At 36.8% G+C, this 24,425-nt stretch overlaps 2 protein-coding genes across 7 annotated transcripts; one reads left to right on the top strand and one right to left on the bottom strand.

Moving 5' to 3' along the window:
• Positions 1 to 11,932, bottom strand: LOC133629920 (inositol monophosphatase 1-like). 2 transcript variants are annotated; one of them, XM_062021046.1, is made up of 10 exons: positions 11,851 to 11,932; positions 11,362 to 11,432; positions 11,185 to 11,288; positions 10,151 to 10,284; positions 9,876 to 9,980; positions 9,591 to 9,636; positions 9,319 to 9,427; positions 9,133 to 9,241; positions 4,614 to 4,765; positions 1 to 1,285 (listed from the first exon to the last, which is right to left on the bottom strand). In XM_062021046.1, the coding sequence occupies exons 3-10, from the start codon at positions 11,245 to 11,247 to the stop codon at positions 1,164 to 1,166; spliced, it is 840 nt and encodes a 279-aa protein (XP_061877030.1). In that variant the 5' UTR covers positions 11,248 to 11,288; positions 11,362 to 11,432; positions 11,851 to 11,932; the 3' UTR covers positions 1 to 1,163. The 2 variants fall into 2 exon arrangements, with proteins under 2 accessions (XP_061877030.1, XP_061877031.1); XM_062021047.1 differs by lacking the exon at positions 11,851 to 11,932 and adding an exon at positions 11,639 to 11,800.
• LOC133629919 (ADP-ribosyl cyclase/cyclic ADP-ribose hydrolase 1) lies at positions 11,681 to 24,171 on the top strand. 5 transcript variants are annotated; one of them, XM_062021045.1, is made up of 11 exons: positions 11,681 to 11,884; positions 12,568 to 12,838; positions 12,951 to 13,015; positions 13,106 to 13,201; positions 15,841 to 15,967; positions 16,037 to 16,172; positions 16,237 to 16,319; positions 16,384 to 16,457; positions 16,533 to 16,625; positions 23,234 to 23,320; positions 23,387 to 24,171. In XM_062021045.1, exons 4-11 carry the CDS (start codon positions 13,155 to 13,157, stop codon positions 23,487 to 23,489), a joined length of 750 nt encoding a protein of 249 aa, XP_061877029.1. In that variant the 5' UTR covers positions 11,681 to 11,884; positions 12,568 to 12,838; positions 12,951 to 13,015; positions 13,106 to 13,154; the 3' UTR covers positions 23,490 to 24,171. The 5 variants fall into 5 exon arrangements, with proteins under 5 accessions (XP_061877029.1, XP_061877025.1, XP_061877028.1 ...); XM_062021041.1 differs by having other exon boundaries at positions 13,078 to 13,201; XM_062021044.1 differs by having other exon boundaries at positions 12,932 to 13,015.
• The last annotated feature ends 254 nt before the right edge of the window (positions 24,172 to 24,425 follow it).

Below are 24,425 nucleotides of genomic sequence, written 5' to 3'. Positions count from 1 at the left end.
TGGAGAGAGGTATTTAATGTTGGTGGATACAGAAACATAATAGTTATCTCTTTAAATGGACTACAATGTTCACAGTGCCAATAAAACAGTTGGTGTCATGATTGACATGAATCAGAAAGTTATTCAGGGTTAAATTATGCTGAATCAGCATGTGCGAATGATACAAATTCATATATACAGCATGTGGCATTTCAGAGGTGAAACGTCAGCCACATACGCCAAAAAGCGACACTAGTATGTACCAAGAATGTGACCATTGTGTTAGGTTTGTAGTTTTTTTTACTTTAAATCAGAGGTGCCTAACTTTTATCACCATTACAGCTACTTTGACAGTGAATTAAATTTAAATCTCGCCGCTCAAGAAGTGCGGTTATGGTGTGTTGTTATGCTCTTTGTTATTAAATACAAGCATAATGTCCATGAGGAACACTTTAAAAAAATACAAAGAGTTTACTCAAAAATCAATGGTGACAGCTCCTGTTGGGAGACCCATGCTATAATAACTTTCAACACTGCTGTTCTTCTTACAGACCACTTACTCACAACTTACATACATTTGTGAATAACATATACAAGAAAGTATAATGGATCAAAATATCTAAAACTACACTTGATTACACTATTGACATAAATATTCTGCCCCTTAATAAAATCTAACAACCATTTGTATTTGTCAATACAATGCTCTGCCATACCCTAAAATTTGCACCAAAAAACTACTATTAATTAATTACAGCAAATGTTCATACATATATTTCTATTTAAACCATCACTATATAATACTGTACATATAGTAATAGAGTCATAAGTTTAAAACTGAAGCAATTTGTTTACATTCATACAGGACAGGAGTGCTCCTCTGTTTTTAGGTTCGCATTGCTGTGGTGTTTTTAGGAATTAACTGCAAAAACTGAATTCTTGAGCCAGTCTGATGTTATTCACAAGACAGATAAAAGTGTGCCTGCCTCAAAGACATGTGCATCAAAAAAGCCACATGCGCGTCACAAATTCAATTGGAAAGCAAGCCGAGTGAATGCTGGACTAAGCTACTCCTCGGAGGTAAGGGTGACGTGTTCGCTCCTGAAAGCAAACCCTCGGCTTGTTAGATGTGTGAATACCCGTTAAATTGGCAGGCGGGTGCAGCGGGCGCGGCGGCAGCAGTTTTACGAGCCATCTGCGTCGTCCCTGCCGACGCCAAACTCTGTTACCTGCGCGGCGATGCGCTCGGCCACGGCTCTGCTGCTAGCCACAATCAGCCGGCGGGACATCAGATCAAACGGGCCACCTGGATGAGAGACGGAGGAGGACATGCAGCGTTAGCATTTCATGTCGCATATGTTCATCATGTGGCTGAGACACTCCTAGAGGAGTAGTACGCGGCCTCAAGTCATCTTCTTGGATGTTTGGCCTTCAAAGTGGAGAATGATGCATGACGCGGGCCTCCTTTTAAAGTTACCATGAACCCCTTCACTGCCCAGCGTGTCAAATTTGCATAAAAGGTCTGCAGATATGATACGTGACATCCAAATTAGACTGGAAGCGACACGTCCTTGACGGAGTATGTAAAGTAGGGACACACTGAAAGGTGTTTATAATGTGCTTGCTTCCTCTCTCGTGTTGCTTTAATACCATTTTAACACGGTGGTCATGCATGAGCTTTTTTAATCTTTGTTGAGGAAGATTGCATTGCTAGAGCCTTTCCACTTCCTGTTTTGAGGAAAAACAGAACGAGCCAAGATTAAGTTAAGACGCTTGTTTCAACTTGTAGCTTATATAATGTCACCGCAGGACAGAAGAGAAGACGACGTGGAGTTAGTCTCTCCTTTGCAGATTTTCTACAAGATTTTAGAGTATGTCTGCGGGATTTTATGTCCACTTTTGAAAGTATGGAATATTGTATGTACAAGAAGTTACCATAAAGTAAGGTGACTCAATCCAAAAGGCCCCCTATTGTGCAAAAGTTACTTTTTTACAAGATGTCCTATGTGGGTATGAGTAGGGCCGGGCGATATGGACCAAAAGTCATATCCCAACATATTTTGTCTGAATCCCGTTATACGATATATATATATATATATTTATTTATTTTTTTCCGGAAGGTGAATCTAGAGAAAGTCAAACCCAAATATGCTTGTCAAGTTGTTTTGTTGAAACAAATACTTGACATGAGTAAATTCTGGAAATGTTTAAGTTTCATCCGTAGATAAATATTAAAAATAATATGGGATAGTAAAGTATAATCTTCAATCTTTAATGAAACAAACCTTTAGCTATGCTGAAATCCTCAGCTAATAACTGAAACACAGGATAACAAAATATAAAATAAAGTCCCTGGTTTAAGAATACATTTTAAACATCAGCAGCAAATTTAAAATAATTCACCTTTAACAAAAGTGTTTATTTTAGCTCAACAATTTTAGAAGGCTGTCAACTGCAGAATGCTGTGTGGCAGCTGACAATATTGCTACTGCCGCTTAACACCCTGTCAGATTGTGTATTCAGTTGTTGTGGCAGTGCTTCTTGAGCAAAGTAGTTGTGACTGGGAAGCTCACATAACGAGTTAATTATTTCTGGCAGCTTTTTAGAGATGTTTTTTTTCATACCGTTGCAACTGAGAACATATCTATTTACACAAAGTTTATATTTTGACAGAAATGTCTTCTCCATCGTTTTCAAGTGCATCCATCTCTCTCGCATTGTTGATTTGATAGAATCACGTACATTGAAACTCGCCACGCTGGTGTCATGAACACTTGTTGCCCCGAGTGATGCTGAATGTTGCCGAGGTTTGAGTCAAACGGACCTGATTACTGGCAACAATACTGCTGAGGATTATTTTTTATTAAGAGCAAAGTCCGGGGAAAAACAGGACTGTCAAGACGCCAGGAAAGGAGGACAAAATATGAGATTTCCCAGCAAAAAGGGGAGGTTGACAGGTATGCTTCACACACTCCTTGTACTGGAGTTTGGGTTAAGTGAGCGCGGCTCCTACTCTGCTTCCACGTCAAGACAATAAGTATTACAATTATTGGTATGGCGGTATTGTCTGAAATACTGGTATACCGCACTGCCTTAGGTATGAGCAACAAACTCAAGCATCTCCGTCACTTGTTTGCTTCACTTTAGAGAGAAAAGGTGCTGAAACAGACACTTTTTGTTACATCTTTTTTTTTAATTCAGGCTTCACTACACTGCACTTTTTTGGAAATTTACCTATCATCATTTACCTATCATTCACAATACTATCAATGTTGTTGAAGGGAAAAAGCGAACATCGGGATGGCATTGCATGCTTAAAATGAACAAAATATGTAAATATTACATGTTATTATGAATGGCGCTTATACTACATTACATACAGCAGTGTTTCCCACACATTCATTTATTTGTGGCGGCCCGCCACAAAAGAATTACGTCCGCCACGAATAAAAAAAAATTAAAAATTAAAATTAAAATTTTTAATTTTTTTTTGTCCTCTCCAGCTTCTCAGGCAAATCATATAGTTGATGTAGATGCCCATATCGGCTGTTCAGATTTACTTTACAAAAGAGAAGTGTAGGATACTTCTCTTGTTGCCTTATTTGTATTTGACTTTATTAAATGTATTTATATTAGAAACACAACATGTGTATATAACAAAGGGTGCAAAGTCTGCAGGCAGTAAGAAACACATGGTTAAGTGTAGGGAGTAAAACGGATGGCAGTCTAAAGTTCAAGATTTTTGGAGCTCTTTGTTCAGTGGATCAGATGTTTGATGAAGCTATGTTTTCTGTTTATTTGTTACTGACTGTGGCAGGACACCTCTGCCTCTGTTTCACTTTATGTTGCTGGTAAATAATATGGTTGTAGTAGTAGTAGGCTAAAGTTAAATTATTTAGTAAGCACTAATTAAAGGGGCAGAGCTTTAAGAGACATTTTAGCTTTTATATTTTATAAGATATATTTTTTGTAAGAACCACAATTAATAAATATATTTCAGTGAATAACTTATTGTTCAAATATGTATATAAATATGTACATAAAGTGTTGTAATTATATTGTAAAATGGGTGGATGGATGGATGGATGTCCGTTTAAAACAAAACTGTTAATATTAATTAGTAAGTATACATTTTTTGAGCCTTTTTAGAGAAAATCATATCATTGTAGTAAATTATGCAAATTACACGATGATGTAATGGTGACCACGCCCATAGCCACGCCCCCACCGCCACAGGTATCTTGGCAGTCTATGGGAAACACTGTACAGTATATACTAACAGAATGTATATAAAACATTGATAGAAATTTTTGAATGCTTTTTAGAGCGCTTTATAGGCAGAATAGAGTGATCCCCATTGGCTCCATTGTTAGCTGACTTTTTCCAGCATTTATTTATGAGTTAGAATGCATGAAAACTAAACATGTGTGCTTGTCTCACATAAGGATTGTGAATGACAGACAAAATTCCAAAAAAGTGCAGTGTCCCTTTAAAACAAAGCCTGAAGCTCTGGCGATTACAAATGTCCAGAATATCTTCTTAAGATGAAGAAATAATGGATATCTCGGACCTCTATTATAGCCTCTGATTTAAGCATTCACTGTATGATACGATTATGAATGCAGTTATCACACCTGATATGTCCGTGATAACTCCTCCAGCCTCGGTGACGATGGCGGCCCCTCCAGCCATGTCCCAGCAGTGAATGCCCATGTGGAAGTAGGCGTCGGCCGAGCCACATGCCACCAGACACATGTTGATGGCTGCGCTGCCTGGCGAGCGAATACTGGTGGGGTGGGAAGAAGACTTTGAATCGGACAGGTTATGACAGCAAACTAAGGTTGCACAAAAATAATCACGATGTTGGCAGTCATGATTAAATGAGGGTGATCATCAGCGATGACATTTTAAAAGCAGGTTCAGCTGCATATCAAATCAAGCACTTTTACAGCTGTGGCGGTAGAGGAAAGCAACAGCAGTTTGTCCAAAGAACATCAACAATGACATATCACCATAAGTGTAGCTAAAGGCAAGACTACATGTTAAAGGGGAACTGTAGTTTTTTTAAATTCACAATCCTTATGAGAGACATGCAAACATGTTTCTTTTCTTATGCATTCTAATTCGTAATTAAACGTAAATGAAAATCCGCTAACAATGGAGCCAATGGGAATTGCTCTCTAAATAACATCCAAACACTTCCATCAATGTTTTATATACATTCTGTAGGTATGTAATGTAGTAACAGGCACATTCATAATAACATGTAACATTTATGTATTCTGATCATTATAAGAATACGGCAGCGCATAAATTTTAGAGACGCATCGCAACGTTCGCTTTTTCCTTCACCAATATACTACTACTAATCATGGCAGACTTTTTGAAAGACAACAAACAAATACATAATAAATGAAATAATCACTTACTGTACAATGTCTGCTCTCACTGATGGGATGTTCAAATATTGCCCTTTAGATAAACAATTATTTATAATCCTTGGAAAAGGTTCAAAAAAAAAAAGCCTGTGTCACCAACTAGCATCTTTTTGTGTTTCTCTCGCCATCTCCAGGTATAAGTTGAATGTCACAGATGACCAACTTCTCAGTTTATGTCCACAACCTTTTTCTATCCAGGTGAGAGGCATGGTTTATAAACTTTTACCAGCTAACAGGCAATCATGATGAAGCAGCTCAGTATGTCAACACTGCAGCTGCATAAGCTTGTTAGTGCTCTGTTGTCACGGCGCGACTAACAATAAGTTGTCTATGTAAACGCTTATAATAACAATATTGCTAATACTTGGTTAATATTCAGCGCACAACATGTAAATGTCTTACTGTTGGCGCTTTTTGGATGCATTACTCTTATTAGCACCATTGCTAGCCACCTAGAACAAGCCGATTATTACAAATTAGAATGCAAAAAAAATACATATGTTCTTGTCTCTCATAAGGATTGTGAATAATAAGCAACATTTCAAAACAAGTGTAGTTCCCCTTTAAAATTAATAACACACAAAAAGACAATTATGTTTCTTCAAATCTGTTGATAACATTTATTTAGCCCTTTTTCAGACTAATTTATACCTTATTAAAAGGTATTAAAACCATTTCCACAAGTAGATTGCTGACCTGTGGGAAACAGTTTTACCCAATATAAACAATCGTAATTAAGAATTGTAATATCAATATTGATAAACATAGTGGTGATTATTATTTTGGCCAAGATTGTGTAGCCCTACAGTGAACTCCATGAACTAGAATGACACCCAGTGAAGTGCACGACGACATAGAGTACACCTTAAAGGAGCCATATGTAACAATTTCATGTCAAGTCATCATTTAAAGGCCTACTGTAAAGAATTTGTTTTATTTAAAACGGGGATAGCAGATCCATTCTGTGTGTCATACTTGATCATTTCGCGATATTGCCATATTTTTGCTGAAAGGATTTAGTAGAGAACATCGACGATAAAGTTCGCAACTTTTGGTCGTTGATAAAAAAAGCCTTGCCTGTACTGGAAGTAGCGTGACGTTGCAGGTTGAAGGGCTCCTCACATTTCCTCATTGTTTACACCAGCAGCGAGAGCGATTCGGACCGAGAAAGCGATGATTACCCTAGAGTGCAGTGCAGGACGTATCTTTTTTCGCTCTGACCGTAACTTAGGTAAAAGGGCTCATTGGATTCCACACTTTCTCCTTTTTCTATTGTGGATCACGGATTAGTATTTTAAACCACCTCTTATACTATATCCTCTTGAAAATGAGAGTCGAGAACGCAAAATGGACATTCACAGTGACTTTTATCTCCACGACAATACATCGGTGAAGCACTTTAGCTACGGAGCTAACGTGATAGCATCAAGCATAAATGCAGATAGAAACAAAATAAATAAGCCCCTGACTGGAAGGATAGACAGAAGAACAACAATACTACTATCAGGAGACACCGAACCAAACACTGGACCTGTAACTACACGGTTAATGCTGTGCCGCCTGTCGAAGCCTAGCAATGCTGTTGCTAACGACGCCATTGAAGCTAACTTAGCTACGGGACCTCATCAGAACTATGATAAAAACATTAGCGCTCCACCTACGCCAGCCCTCATCTGCTCATCAACACCCGTGATGAGCAGATGGCGCGACGAAGGACTTCACCCGATCATCGATGCGGTCGGCGGCTAGCGTCGGATAGCACGTCTGCTATCCAAACCAAAGTCCTCCTGGTTGTGTTGCTGCAGCCAGCCGCTAATACACCAATCCCACCTACAGCTTTCTTCTTTGCAGTCTCCATTGTTCATTAAACAAATTGCAAAAGATTCACCAACACAGATGTCCACAATACTGTGGAATTTTGCGATGAAAACAGAGCTGTTTGTATTGTGATACTATGTGTCCGAATACTTCCGTTTCAACCATCGACGTCACGCGCAAACGTCATCATACATAGACGTTTTCAACCGGAAGTTCCCCGGGAAATTTAAAATTGCACTTTATAATTTAACCCGGCCGTATTGGCATGTGTTGCAATGTTAAGATTTCATCATTGATATATAAACTATCAGACTGCGTGGTCGTAGTAGTGGGTTTCAGTAGGCCTTTAATGGCCCTGATATGTCAAAAGGTATTCATAAATCACATTATTTTCAAATATCTCTATAACTGATAACAGTAGTTCAAAAAAATAGATTTACAGCACCGAAATCTTGTTATTGTTTTTATTTCGATGCCCCACCCTCCACCGTTTGACCAATTAGAAAGTCTGTGAGTGTGTTACACCCAGGTTGCCAGTTACGCACCGCCATCTTCGTCAAGCTACTGCCACTGGTAAAGTTACTAAAAATGTCAAACTTCAGTAAATCCAAAAGGCCTCGTTATGATTCTCAACTTGTTCATGACAAAGCCAGGAACAAAACAAGGATGTGTATCGGAGATGCCTTTGAAAAATGGAGACGATTGATGGCGGAGAAGATTTTTTCATCTGACGCCAAACTTGCTCATTTCCTCCTTGATAGGCAAGTAAGGCATTTACATTATCTTATTACTTGAAATAAATGGAAATGGACATTTCGTACGTAAACTATATTGTCCAATACAGTCTATGATCTTGTCTAAAAAAGCTAATATGTTCGTGCAACGAATGCTTAGCATCCTAGCCCGGTCAATGGGAGCATACACATCGACATATCGGCTAACGGGAGGAATATATGCCCGTTAGCCTGTATGTCGATGTGTAATTGAACTTGCAGGGCAAAATATCTTTTCGACAAATAAAACCTATTTGGCTATGGGTAGTGTCGGTGCCTATTTCGATCTCAATATGCTGATACGCTGAGGAAATGGGTTCCAACATTAGCACAGCTGTCATCATGGCAATGTGAAACGTATGGAGACAGCCAAATCACATGATGAAATAATTCCTCATTCTTGTTTGCATATTGTGGAATACATGTACCAAGTTATATGGCAATCTGAAACACTTGAAACAGTAGCCTATAGGCATACCTAGGTAAAATGTCTCCTGTTTAGTTTTGGCCGTACATTATCCTGCTAAGCATGCTCTACTTATTTTCACCAGTATAAACATTGCTAAAGTTGGTTGTAGTTAGTTTTAGTCTTTGTTTTCTAATAGTACTGACAATAACCATATGATTGCCATTTGTTGTGATATTGACGTACTTCTTCCTGAAAATAGTCAAATTTCTGTGTAAAATGTGTTGGTTAGAGATTTGATATTGACAAAACAATTGTCTATTCAGCTATTATGGTCCCAGCACCTCAACCCCTAGTAAGAGGCAGTGGATGTTTGAAGTTCCTTTGAGTAGCCCAGTCGATCGAGCTGGATTCTGCTGTGTATCTGGCAACTTCAGTCAGGGAGAAGGGTAGAGGACTACAAAATTTTGACCGAGATTGCAGTACCATTTCTGGCCAGATTCCTACATACGGCTCCTTTAATAGACATACATGTTTTGTACAATTTTGTCTTCACAAGTCAAGAAATGGCAAACCCCGTCAGCACCAAATGTTATCTAATTCTTCCTTGACCCACTCCTCACCCTTAAGCAAAGTTAAATATTACTAAGTTTGGTAGTTTTTTGTTTAGTCCTGCTAATTAACGCACAAACCGCAATGAAACGATGGAGGTAATTACCCGTGCACAGGGATTGTCAGGATGGTCTTGATGTTGGCCATCATTGTTGCAAACTGCTCGGAGTCCTTTTTGAAGCCCACCTCAGTCAGCACCAGACTGCGGCTGATATCTGACACAGGGCGACACAGAAAGGAGCTCGCGCGGATTGTTGCCGCCACCTGCTGGTTGCATTGTGGAAAAAGTCACCTTCCTGTCCTGACACCTTGATGGGGACGCCGTTGCAGAAGGCGCCCTTCCCCTTGCGCGCAGTGTACATTTTGTCCTCCATGCAACTGTACACAACCCCAAACTCTATCTGAGGGCGAGATACTTCACATTAAAGTGCGGTGATTTAGCTTCATGAGCTAGAACCTGAAACAGAACACCAGCTGCACAGGCGAGCATTAAAAAATACATTATGGGTACATGAGGGTGATAATTGCACTACTGAAGTACTTTATTACAAATGACTCTCAAACCTCTTTCTTCACTGTGAAGCCAATTGATACAGACACAAATGGGAACCTGTGCAAAAAAAAAAGAAAAAGTAAACAATATTGACTATAAAGCCACTGTTTAATTAATGAATTCCCTTTAGGTTTAAACTCATAGGACTCCATTTCTATTCTGTTCAGTCTCATGGAGGTTGTCTAATTAGAGTAGACAGGGAAGACGCCCAATTAAAAGACCAAAATAGACGAGACAGAAATAAAACAAACTCCAAAGGCTATGTGCGTGTATGTGTTAGTGCCGGTAGCGTGTACCGGTGGACAAAGTTGGTGGTGCCGTCAATCGGGTCGATGATCCAAGTGGGGTCGTCAGTAAGAACGCTCGGGGCGCCTGCAGCCACCGACTCCTCACCTATGAAGCTTTAAAAAAAAAAAATTATAATATATACTTTTAGGCCACAACATTAGGTATACCTTTACAATGCAAAAAGTCCCATTCCAAGATCTATTCTGTTTATCTGAACTGAACAAAATAAGTCTCATTCCTACTTGACGTCATCGCCCCTCATGACCTTATCTGGACATTGCACCTGTGCGTGGGGAACTTTGCTTTGACGGATGATATAATGAGCTGCTCCACTCGCTGGTCCGTCTCGGTCACGAGGTCAACCGGCGAGCTCTTGTGCATGACGGCGATGTCCTTTTGGAGCGCCTCGCGGATCATCTGGCGGGGGCCAACAAGAATGAGCTCTTCAGTTGTTTAGTGTTAGACACATTAGGGAAGAGATAGAGGGCATATTTAGTAGACCCTTTTCAACAAAAGCACCACTTTTTATAGGGGGTAGAGGAATAATATACAGTAAGTCAGGGGTGTCAAACTAATTTTATATCGGGGGGCCACATGGAGAAAAATCTCCTCCCAAAGTGGGCCAGACTGGTAAAATCATGGCACGATACCTTAAAAATAAAGACAACTTCAGATTGTTTTCTTTGTTTAAAAATAGAACAAGGACATTCTGAAAATGTACAAATCATAATGTTGTTGGGGTTTTTTTTTACACTTACATGTTGCGCTTAATAGTATTCTATCTTTATTTGTCGTTATTTATACTTTCTGAATAAATTATGTGATAATGTTAATCAGTCAACTCATTGGTGTTAATTTTCAATCTATCAAGATAAAAAAATATCTAAATCAAACGACAGGATGTTATTTATGGAGTTTGTACATTTTCCTCGACTGGTGCACTGTTTTTTTTTTTACATATGTAGCATCATCTACAAAGATACAAAGAATTGCTATTGCGACATCTAGTGGACACATTTAGAACAGCCGTTTCTTTCATTCAAAAATTTCGGCTCATTTTTATACTTGGCAAACTCATCCCGCATAAAACCTTTTTGCAGGCCTGATCCGGCCCTCGGGCCATACGTTTGACACCCCTGCAGTAAGTTACAAACACTTTAGCAGTGACTCCAGTACTTGTGACCGACCACATATGCCAGCCTCAGAGGATGCATAAAGTGTCATTGGCTACAAACACTACAACCCAAAATAAACATATTTCCATGCTACATAATGTCTTCTGATTCCACTGTAGTTATATTTCTGTTTAAAAAGCACCTTGCCAGCCTGTTTGGTGACCTCCACACAGTGCTCCATGCACTCCTGCCAAGGATCATTCATTGTTCGTAGAAAACTAGCAACAAGTCCAATAGAAAGACTCCCTAGATATAAAAAAAAATGGTGTAAACAAGCTGTGATTAAATTAAAAAAAACATAGGAAAGAACAGGACAAACCTGTCAGGTCACTGCAAGCTGCTGCCTGGAGGGATGATGCGTTCAAGTGCGCCTCGGCTAATGAGAGCCACCTGGTGGGCGTTAGGAAAGTGTCAACATTGAGGAGTGTCCCAATTATTCTTACGTTAATTATCAAGACATTGTACAGAATAATTTACAAGTATATAGGAAAAAATAACAGTCGTTCGTGTGAACACAGCTGACACTTTAAAGGGTGTCATTGTAAAGTATCGCTTACTTTATTACTTTGACAACTTCCGCTAAAAGTCTTGCTTACTTTATTACTTTGACAGCTTCCGCTTTAGCCGCTAACGCTAACTAGCTAGCTGGCTAGCTTAGCAGTCGGTCAGAGGGCGTTTAATAGGAGTCTAATCAGCCAAATGAGTGCCTGGAGACATTAACGATAACAACACAATCCCGGACAATAAATATATTTACGCATAAAATTATCCTATCAACCAGGGAACTGTGTGTGACTTGTAAAGTTACCTAGCGAGGACTGCTACCGGAACAGATGGAGTGGGTAGGACGCAAGAGCTCTGATTGGTCAATACGTATCACGTGATGTTGATATGGCTTTTTCATTGGCAGGATCGTTGTCACCTTTTTCCGGTTATTGTTTTATGTGTTGATTCATAACAGAAAAAGTGGTGACTGTAAAAAAAAAAAATCACTTATTAAAAAAAATCATCATTCAATTCTGAAACCCATCTATTAAAATTATAAATTAAAGAGTACTTTCACATTTAAATATTTCTACAGCGTCGGCATTTAGAACGCCGTTACTGAATGGTCACGTGCTTTTGATCCGATACTTTCATTGACTTCCAATTAATTAAAACAATATTTAATTTAATATACATTATAGTACAATTGAATAGTTTTTAAATTGAATAATTTCTCACTTGCTGCTCCACAAAGATTATTTTTAGCAGCGATACAAAAAAAAAATTATATAATAGATATTGATACATAACATTATAATAACTTTATAATTAGTACAGTATCAGTACTGTAGTGTAGTTTAAAACGATTAAATAATGTATGCAAGACTGATAATTTAATTTATAAAATAATATTACAATAACAAAAATATATTTTTTATGGTTCTGGTTCATTTGATGACATACAGTATGAAATGTTACTTTGTCCAATGACAGGTGTTTATCACATATCACATCATATCATCTCAATGTTTTCCTTCAGCTGTGCCTCTTCCCAAAAGACAGCCCACACGTTGCGTTGGGAAATTCTTCATGGCATCATAATGGGAGTCATGCGGAGGCCTTATTCGCAACAGGGCCCTGGAGGGAAAACATCTTTTTGACCAATGTCTGTCCACGGGGTTAAGGGAAAATCCGCTTTCACCCTCAGCATTGACACCCATCAGTCCTGAGAAGAAGGAATTAGTACTCTTTTAAGGAAGATACTTTTCCTGAGTGAAACAGTGAGCAGCACCAGGAAACCAGAAATATTGGTGAGCATGTGCTTTCTTTTGGTTCAAAATCTGCACAAGTTTGTGCACAATACCGCACAGGGTCCTGTCCTGTCAACCATGTCGCATGTACAGTGTCTCCTGGTTTTGTAAGGTACCCATCTGTCACCATGGCAACCACCCCTAAAGCATCTTTAGTAATGATCAGCACGACCGCATGTAAGTTTTTTGCAATTTTTGCACATTTCTGCAACAGTGAACTTGTTGTCCGTTCCCAATAGGCCTCCTTGTGCTTTCCATGTGTCTCAGTCCCCTGCTAGCACATTTCGGGACGACCCCCAACATCAAGCACATCGTGATGGGACGGTGTTTCAATTACATCACACTTGTTAACCCCAGCGTCAGGTAATGTATTACCTAACCATAACTTTTTTGTTTTATTATGCTAAATTAATTACATGTTACAGTGTTACCTTTGAATAATTGTAGGTTGACAATAATTATATTGATAATAGGAACTTTCTTCTAATAAAATACTTTTTAAAAACCCTAAATATTTCACTTTGTAAATTATTTTTTTTACTTTGACTTTTTTCCCCAAAAAATTGTCTGTAAGTTGTATTTTAATTTTAATGGTTAAAAGTATTTTTTTTTTCGTAGTTATTGGATAATGCAGTGTATTATATCAATACATTAATCCTATTTTCATTATTATTGTTTTATTATTTTGAAAGTAAATTAATAATTAAAAAAACTATTGGCTTGGGTTTTTAATAAACGTTTTTTTTTTTTTACAATTTTATTGTATTTATTAAAAAATATATTTTTGAATAATTGGTTATTAGATTGTATTATGCCATTGTATCCAAAGACATGCGCCTGGGGATAGGTTGATTGGCAAAACTAAATTGGCCCTAGTGTGTGAATGTGAGTGTGAATGTTGTCTATCTGTGTTGGCCCTGCGATGAGGTGGCGACTTGTCCAGGGTGTACCCCGCCTTCCGCCCGATTGTAGCTGAGATAGGCTCCAGCACCCCCCGCGACCCCGAACGGGACAAGCGGTAGAAAATGGATGGATGGATGGATGGATATTATCATGTTTTAATAAAATTGTTTTATTATTGTGTAAGTAAATTATTTAGTAAATTGATTTTCAAAATATCCAATAGGATTTTATTTTTTCAAATAATTTAAACATTAAACGTGATTTGAGATTTTTTGTCAAGATGTTATTTTAATTATTAATAATATTAATTGTAATGATTGATTGCGCTTTATCATTATAATCATCATAGTTATTAAAGTATTTTTAGAACGGTGTGACGAAATCAATTAATATAGTTTTTTTATTATACTATATTTGAATAATAAAAAAATAATAGATAGGATTTTTACTTTTTTCCCTCCCAAAAGTTTTTTTTTTAAATTATATTTTAAATATGGATGATGTTACTTATTTAGAATTATTGGTTATTGTATTGAGCTATAGCATTGTATTAATCATAGTTAATTAAAATATTTTTAGGATTGCATGAGCAAATCAATTAGTAAATTAATTCTGAAGTATTAGATGAGAAATTTTACTTTTTTCTAATATTTTTTTTTTCTTAGTGGTGATATTTAATTATCAATAATATTAATTGTTTAGAATAATTTGTTATTGTATTGAACTACAGTATATTGTTATATTAAGCATACTTTAATATAAATTGTTTATGTCTGTGTGAGTAAATTAATGAGTAAGTTAATTAAAAAACATTGAATATAATTTGTCTTTTTAAAATAATGTTTGCTTTTTGTTATTTATTTATGTTAATTAAAAATAATATTAATTACTTTTTAAATGACTGGTTATCATGTTAAATTATGTCGTTGTATCAATTATAGTTTGTTATAATAACAATATAAAGAGTGTGTATGTAAAATCATGAGTTTATTAATTCCACAATACTGTATTTGATAGGATTTTTAAGTTTTTCCAACAATTGTCAAAATGTTATTTTTATTATTAATAATATTGTTAATCATTTAGAACTATCGGTTATTGTATTGAGCTGTATTATTATACATCATAGTTCAGTATAATGTATTTAGTATTGTGAGAGCAAATCAATTACTAAATGAATTCTAAAAAAATTAAAATTATGTTTAATTTTTTCAAATAATTATTTTTTTCCCTCAGTGATATTTCAATTACCAATAATATTATTTGGAATAATTTGTTGTTGCAATGGAATACAAAATTATGTTTTTTCTCAGTGATATTTAAATTACCAATAATATTTATTATTTAGAATAATTTGTTATTGCATTGAACTATAACATTATCATAAACAAAAATGTAATATATTTTTTATTAAAAAAAAAATTCAATTATTTCGAACAAAAATGTTATTGTATTGAACTATATCATTATAATAAAGTTTAATAAATATTTTTTATGCTCCTCTGAGTAAATTAATTAGTAAATTAATTCCAAAATATTGGGTAGGATTTTTTTGTTTTCAATGTATTTACTTTTTGTTATCTTTTTATTCTAATTAGTAATACCATTAATATGTTTTTGTTGGTTATTGATTATTGTGTTGAATGATATAATTGCATTGATCATAGTTTTATTAGACTTAGACTAACTTTATTGAACCACAAGGGAAATTGTTCCTTCTTTTTTTTGTATAATAGAGTTTAATATAACATTTTTATGTTTGTGTGATTAAATTAATGAGTAAATTAATCCCAAAATATTGGGTAGGATTTTTATGTTTTTACTTTTTAAAATCTTTTTATTCCATTTTGTGAGCAAATTAATTCGTAAATCAAGGGACAAGTGGTAGAAAATGGATGGAATAAAAATATATTGGATGTCATCCGAGAAGAGCATTACTGAGCTTCCAGTGAGACGACAATCGTCTCTTTCCCACTCACTGCCACCAGGGGGTATATTTGCTGCCATAATGACTTCCCATCACTCCTTTGCCTGATAGCTATTATATAAGTTACCAAATATGGTTCCATGCTCACACTGCAGACCTTTCCAATACGCAGATACGACTGCGAGGAAATCTGGCAACAGTTTGAGGAGGCGGTGGTGCAGCAGGCGTCTTGCGGCGTGGCCGTCGAGGACTACCGCCACATGTTCCAAGCCATGCCGCAAACGTGGGCCTGTGACCGGGTATGATGGACCGTTTCCTGCAAGTAACTCTTAATTCTGAAGGAATCCCCCCCCGTTGCTTTTAATCAGTTCCTCTTCTGGAGCAAGACCCGGGCGCTCATACACGACTACGCAGCTGTGGTGCGTCGCTTTTGGACCCTGGAGGACACGCTGGTTGGATACATGTTCAACGATCTCATCTGGTGCGGTCAGCAGGAAGACGCAGGTATACTACTTCCTGTTTGATCTGTTTGGGTACGGCGATGTCATCGTCACTGTTTCCTGCACAGATTTTGATTTCGGCTCCTGTCCCCAGTGGTCGGCCTGTCTGAATCACCCTGTGCACTCTCTCTGGAGGCAAGCTTCAAAGGACGTGAGTACTCTACCTGCGATATAAACGCTTCTAGAACATTCCATTGGGCTTCTTCTTTCTCTAGTTTGCAGAAACAGCATGTGGGAACATCACCGTCTTACTCAATGGATCCATTGACGACGCCTTCAACAAAAACAGGTCAAATGTGAGAAATGGATAATGTCAAAACATTGCGGTTGTTTCTGATTTATTTATTTTGTCCAAATATTGTAGTATGTTTGGAAGTGTGGAGCTGGACGGTCTGAATCCACACAGGGTGAACTATGTCAACATCAAAGTGGTGACTAACCTGGATGGACCATTCACGTAAGGATGCTAAACTTGAAAGCGTCGATATTGTAGTACTTGTTCCACTTCCTCTTAAAATCAGACTGAGTGCCAAAATCTAGCCTTGATGCTGGAATTTAAACCGAGTCCCCGACTGGAAACTCACCATTTTGAGTGTCTGTAGCTTTTGTGTAGATTTTTGGAGAATATTTTCCCACTTTTGAGCAAAAAGGAACGCCTTGGCAGTTACTAGCTTTGGCCTTGGTTTTGCTTGTAGAATATTAAAAAAAAAACAATGATCTCACTGTGTTTCTTATCAATACGAACACACACACATGCACATTATTTTCTGTAATTGTAAGGGTGTCAGGATGTACCAGGTGCGGAGAGTGAGAGTGGACAAGAACGTGTGTGTGTGCACTCAACACGTACGCCAAGTTAACTTTCGGTTTCGACCTCTGCCAAGGTGGAGCAGTAAGACATTACTTATTCGTTTAATATCTATATCCCTATACTAAATTCAGAACTGTGCATGTATATATATATATATATATATATATATATATATATATATATATATATATATATATATATATATATATATATACTGTGTATATATATATATATATATATATATATATATATGGATGTAAATGTATATATACATATATACATATATATAGTCTAGGTTACTGTGGTTTATCCGTTATACAGTGCTAAATATATATATATATATATATATATATATATATATATATATATATATATATATATTTGTATTTCATACAAAAAATGTTTTTGTATGAAAATCGATAATTTTTGTTTTTGCAAATCTTTTTTTCTTTTTTTTCAGGTTTTGTTTGTTCATTTTCTGGTTGCAAATCGATTTTTTGCATAAAAAGAATCATTAAAAAGATTGTACAGAACAATACTTTAATTCCGTTTATCTCGAAAATCCTCGAAAAAATTGTTGCACAGCAGCTAAATGAACACTTAGTGACTAACAATCTCTGTGAACCTTTTCAATGCGGTTTCAGGGCAAATCACTCTACGGAGACAGCCCTCGCAAAAATGACTAATGATCTATTGCTAACGATGGATTCTGATGCGTCATCTATGTTGCTGCTTCTTGATCTTAGCGCCGCTTTCGATACTGTTGATCATAATATTTTATTAGAGTGTATCAAAACGCGTATTGGGATGTCAGACTTAGCCTTGTCTTGGTTTAACTCTTATCTTACTGACAGGATGCAGTGTGTCTCCCATAACAATGGGACCTCGGACTATGTTAAGGTAACGAGCGGAGTTCCCCAGGGTTCGGTTCTTGGCCCTGCACTCTTTAGCATTTACATGCTGCCGCTAGGTGACATCATACGCAAATACGGTGTTAGCTTTCACTGTTATGCTGATGACACCCAACTCTACATGCCCCTAAAGCTGACCAACACGCCGGATTGTAGTCAGCTGGAGGCGTGTCTTAATGAAATTAAACAATGGATGTCCGCTAACTTTTTGCAACTCAACGCTAAGAAAACGGAAATGCTGATTATCGGTCCTGCTCAACACCGACATCTATTTAATAATACCACCTTAACATTTGACAACCAAACAATGACACAAGGCGACTCGGTAAAGAATCTGGGTATTATCTTCGACCCAACTCTCTCGTTTGAGTCACACATTAAGAGTGTTACTAAAACGGCCTTCTTTCATCTCCGTAATATCGCTAAAATTCGTTCCATTTTGTCCACAAGCGATGCTGAGATCATTATTCATGCGTTCGTTACGTCTCGTCTCGATTACTGTAACGTATTATTTTCGGGCCTCCCTATGTCTAGCATTAAAAGATTACAGTTGGTACAAAATGCGGCTGCTAGACTTTTGACAAAAACAAGAAAGTTTGATCATATTACGCCTATACTGGCTCACTTGCACTGGCTTCCTGTGCACTTAAGATGCGACTTTAAGGTTTTACTACTTACGTATAAAATACTACACGGTCAAGCTCCTGCCTATCTTGACGATTGTATTGTACCATATGTCCCGACAAGAAATCTGCGTTCAAAGAACTCCGGCTTATTAGTGATTCCCAGAGCCCAAAAAAAGTCTGCGGGCTATAGAGCGTTTTCTATTCGGGCTCCAATACTATGGAATGCCCTCCCGGTAAAAGTTAGAGATGCTACCTCAGTAGAAGCATTTAAGTACCATCTTAAAACTCATTTGTATACTCTAGCCTTTAAATAGACTCCCTGTTTAGACCAGTTGATCTGCCGTTTCTTTTCTTTTCTTTTCTACTCTGCTTCCCTCTCCCTTATGGAGGGGGAGTTGCACAGGTCCGGTGGCCACGGATGAAGTGCTGGTTGTCCAGAGTCGGGACCCGGGGTGGACCGCTAGCCTGTGCATCGGTTGGGGACATCTCTACGCTGCTGACCCGTCTCTGCTCGGGATGGTTTCCTGCTGGCCCCACTATGGACTGGACTTTCGCTGATGTGTTGGATCCACTGTGGACTGGACTTTCACAATATTATGTCAGACCCACTCGACATCCATTGCTTTCGGTCTCCCCTAGGGGGGGGGGGGGGGGGGGGGGGGGGGTTACCCACATATGCGGTCTTCTCCAAGGTTTCTCATAGTCATTCACATTGACGTCCCACTGGGGTGAGTTTTCCTTGCCCGTATGTGGGCTCTGTACCGAGGATGTCGTTGTGGCTTGTACAGCCCTTTGAGACACTTGTGATTTAGGGCTATATAAATAAACATTGATTGATTGATTGATTGATACTTGATGATAATTCTAACAATATATATATATATATATATATATATATATATATATATATATATATATATATATATATATATATATATATATATATATATATATATATATATATATATATATATATATATATATATATATATATATATATATATATATATATATATATAAGGTTTGATTACATTAACTTGATTATTTTCATTAAAAAAAAATTATAATAAAAAATATATTAATTGTAAAAAAATATTCAAAAAAATTGTGTGTGTATATATATACAAACCCCGTTTCCATATGAGTTGGGAAATTGTGTTAGATGTAAACATAAACGTAATACAATGAATTGCAAATCATTTTCAACCCATATTCAATTGAATGCACTACAAAGACAAGATATTTGATGTTCAAACTCATAAACTATTTTTTTTTTTGCAAATAATAATTAACTTAGAATTTCATGGCTGCAACACGTGCCAAAGTAGTTGGGAAAGGGCATGTTCACCACTGTGTTACATGGCCTTTCCTTTTAACAACACTCAGTAAACGTTTGGGAACTGAGGAGACACATTTTTTAAACTTCTCAGGTGGAATTCGTTCCCATTCTTGCTTGATGTACAGCTTAAGTTGTTCAACAGTCCGGGGGTTTCCGTTGTGGTATTTTAGGCTTCATAATGCGCCACACATTTTCAATGGGAGACAGGTCTGGACTACAGGCAGGCCAGTCTAGTACCCGCACTCTTTTACTATGAAGCCACGTTGATGTAACACGTGGCTTGGCATTGTCTTGCTGAAATAAGCAGGGGCGTCCATGGTAACGTTGCTTGGATGGCAACATATGTTGCTCCAAAACCTGTATGTACCTTTCAGCATTAATTGCGCCTTCACAGATGTGTAAGTTACCCATGTCTTGGGCACTAATACACCCCCATACCATCACAGATGCTGGCTTTTCAACTTTGCGCCTATAACAATCCGGACCGTAGATGGTGAAATCCCTAAATTCCTTGCAATAGCTGGTTGAGAAAGGTTTTTCTTAAACTGTTCAACAATTTGCTCACGCATTTGTTGACAAAGTGGTGACCCTCGCCCCATCCTTGTTTGTGAATGACTGAGCATTTCATGGAATCTACTTTTTATACCCAATCATGGCACCCACCTGTTCCCAATTGGCCTGTTCACCTTTGGGATGTTCCAAATAAGTGCTTGATGAGCATTCCTCACCTTTATCAGTATTTATTGCCACATTTCCCAACTTATTTGTCACGTTTTTCCTGGCATCAAATTCTAAAGTTAATGATTATTTGCAACAAAATTTTTTTTTTATCAGTTTGAACATCAAATATGTTGTCTTTGTAGCATATTCAACTGAATATGGGTTGAAAATGATTTGCAAATCATTGTATTTCGTTTATATTTACATCTAACACAATTTCCCAACTCATATGGAAACGGGGTTTGTATATCATATGTATATAATATTATATTAATATAATATGTATATTTGTACACATCGTATAAATGTATGTACTTTCATACTAACAACGCTCTAAAGCGCTATTGTGTAAAGTGTTAAAGGAATATTTTCCCACCTTTGAGCAAAATTATTGTCTCTAGTTTTAAGGGTGTCAGGATGTACCAGGTGCGGAGAGTGAAAGTGGGCAAGAATGTGTGTGCGTTCAACACGTACGCCAAGTTAACTTTTGGTTTTGATCAAGGCGGAGCAGCAGGAGAGACAAATGCGTACAAGGAGAGCGACCATTTTAGAAAATGATCCAGACTTTGGAGGTCTCTGTCTTTTCTCCAGCGCTGGTAATACTATTGTTTGTACTTCCTCTTTTTGTATAGAATAAATTGTTTTTTTTTTCCATTTTCGTCACCTCTCTCTATTCTGACAGCCTTAGAATAAAATAAAGATTTGCCTAATAATTGTATCCACTTTTTACATAATAGATGTCGTATGTCGCATAAAACAACGTGACATTAAAGTGAGGACGCAAACGCTAGCAAAAACAGGATAGACATGTTAGCTACATGCTAACATTACACTTACATTCAAACAGCATGCTTGGTTAGCATATTCGCTGAAGGAAAATAAAATGATCAATGTATATTTGGCAGAGACTCACTTGTTTTGAAATTTAAAAACAAATGATTCATGAAATAAATATTTATTTTTAGATTTTTTAAACTTTATCAATCCCTAAAGGAAATGTTTTTCTCACAATAGCTCAGTTATTAAAACGAACACTCTTAAAAGCACTAGAAAACAGGAAACATTTAATATGACAGACCAGGGGTCCCCAAACTACGGCCCACAGGCCCAATCCGGCCCGCCAGCGTCCAAAATCCGGCCAGCGGGAAGTCCCAAGTTAAAAAAAATATATATATAAATATATATATATATATATATATATATATATATATATATATATATATATATATATATATATATATATATTTTTTTTTTTTAAATCTGTACTTTCTAATCCATTTTCTACCGCTTGTTACTCTCGGTGTCTCCTAGTCACTCAGGCAAATCATACCTGTACTGTCTAAAAATGTTTTTTCCCATCGATAACGTGACATCACCGCGTCACGTCTCATATATATATATATATATATATATATATATATATATATATATATATATATATATATATATATATTCAAGGCTTCTGTGGTGTATCCATTCAGTGCTCAATACCGGAATGCGGAATATATGTTAGGTCAGGAAAAAACACGGAGGCTATTTCATCCCTACAAGCCAGTTTCGCAGGTTTCCCTGCTCTTCAGGGGATTATATTATATTATATACATTATTTTATATTTAATATTATTATATTATATATATATATATATATATATATATATATATATATATATATATATATATATATATATATATATATATATATATATATATATATATATATATATATATATATATACATATATATATATATATATATATATATATATATATATATATATATATATATATATATATATATATATATATGTATATATATATATATATGTGTGTATATATATATATATATATATATATATATGTATATACACACACACATATATATATATATATATATATATATATATATATATATATATATATATATACATATATATATATATATATATATATATATATATATATATATATATATATATATATATATATATATATATATATATATATATATATATATATATATATTATAAAATCCCCTGAAGAGCAGGGAAACCTGCAAAACAGGCTTGTAGGGATGAAATAGCCTCCATGTTTTTTTCTGACCTAACCTATGTATATATATATATATATATATATATATATATATATATATATATATATATATATATACACACACATGTACAGCCTGGCCCCCGGCCAGATTTTTTCAACCCAATGCGGCCCCCGAGTCAAAAAGTTTGGGGACCCCTGTAATAAACTATTATAAGAAAGCAAGAACAATACAGAAAATCCCACTGAAGAGCGCTGTAGTATTCTTCGTGGCTACATGAGGCAGTATGAATTGGGGTGGCGTATGTGAGCTAGCAGGAGAATGGCCACCTCGGTTTCAAAGTTGGGAGCAAACATGGCGCCTTGTAGTCAAGTGAGAAGCTTGTGTCCAATAAGAGAGAGTATGGCTTGATGAACTCCTAAATGATTGGTCAAAAGCTCCCCATGTGACTACAGGGCGCCATGTTTGCTCCCAATTTTGAAACCCGGTGGGCCCTTCTCTCTTTATACACGGCTCCCAGCAGGTGTGTGTTGCTACCATACCATCTTTTGAGGAAGGAGATGTGTTCCTTCTTCAAAAGTTCAAAGACCCTCATTGTTTTTCCTCCATAGAGAATCCTGTCATCAGGGTTCCGTTGTGGACCTGATCCACATCCTCCAGTCCAGAGGTTTCCGTTGGACCTGCTCAGACAACGACCAGTAAGAGACATCTCACCGTGGAAGACACATGAATGGGATCTAACGCGACATATTTTGTGTCTGCAGGATCCTGATGATCCTGCAGTGCGTCCAGAACCCGGAACACCCGTCCTGTAGGACATGTGCAGACAGCTTGTCGCACGGAAAGACCGCATTCACAGGGAACTAAGGACGTTTATTTTATTATCGGAACCACAACCTTTTGAATGTGTCCGATAAAGACTGCATACCTCTTTTCTTTGTTGCTTGGATGTCATCACCACTTTGATGGATTATGCAAAAACTGACCAATTTCCATAAAGCTCAAATCACGTTTAATGTTTAATTCTGTACTTTTTAACCTTATAATCACGTTTTGTAGCGTTTTGATGCTGAGTGCCAACCCTTGGCACTCAGCATCAAGGGTTGGAATTGGGGGTTAAATCACCAAAAATGATTCCAGGGCGCGGCGCCGCTGCTGCCCAGTGCTCCCTTCGCCTCCCAGGGGGTGAGCAAGGGGATGGGTCAAATGCAGAGGACAAATTTCACCACACCTAGTGTGTGTGTGACAATCATTGGTACCTAACTTAACTTTAACTTTACACATACAAACTGCAGCACACAAAAAGGCACATTTAATTTAAAAAAAACGTTATTATGGTCTTACCTTTACTTATAAATGAAGTCCATGCACAGCTCCTTTTGAACAAAAGCATCGATAACTTGTTTATAGAAGTCTTCCTTATCTTTCTTCAGTTTTAAAAGTCTCTCTGTCTCGATGGAGATGATCCTTTAATTATTACCTCCTGCTTTGATTGAAAGTCCAGTTTAGAAAACTGTTTTATTTTAGATATGTAATCCTCCATGTTAATAGTCCAGGCAAGATGAAAAAATAAACGATCGCTGCCAACTGTTGCTGCTTGTTGTCACTTCTTCTGCAGCCGAGTAGTCGCAAGAATGATCTCTGGGATCACTACTGCCCTCTACCACCAGGAGGCGGGATTACTGCGAGCCTCACACAGTGCGTCTTTTGCAGTCGTTTTATGATTGCTCAGCACGAGAAATACGTTACACACATATAGTTGTTGACAAAATACACTGTACATTATATACCTCAGCTAACTAA

Source organism: Entelurus aequoreus, linkage group LG15 (genome assembly GCF_033978785.1).
Source record: "Entelurus aequoreus isolate RoL-2023_Sb linkage group LG15, RoL_Eaeq_v1.1, whole genome shotgun sequence".
NCBI classification, from domain to species: Eukaryota; Metazoa; Chordata; class Actinopteri; order Syngnathiformes; family Syngnathidae; genus Entelurus; species Entelurus aequoreus.
The sequence above is the reverse complement of the archived record's forward strand: the minus strand, read 5'-3'. Positions and strand labels throughout refer to the sequence as shown.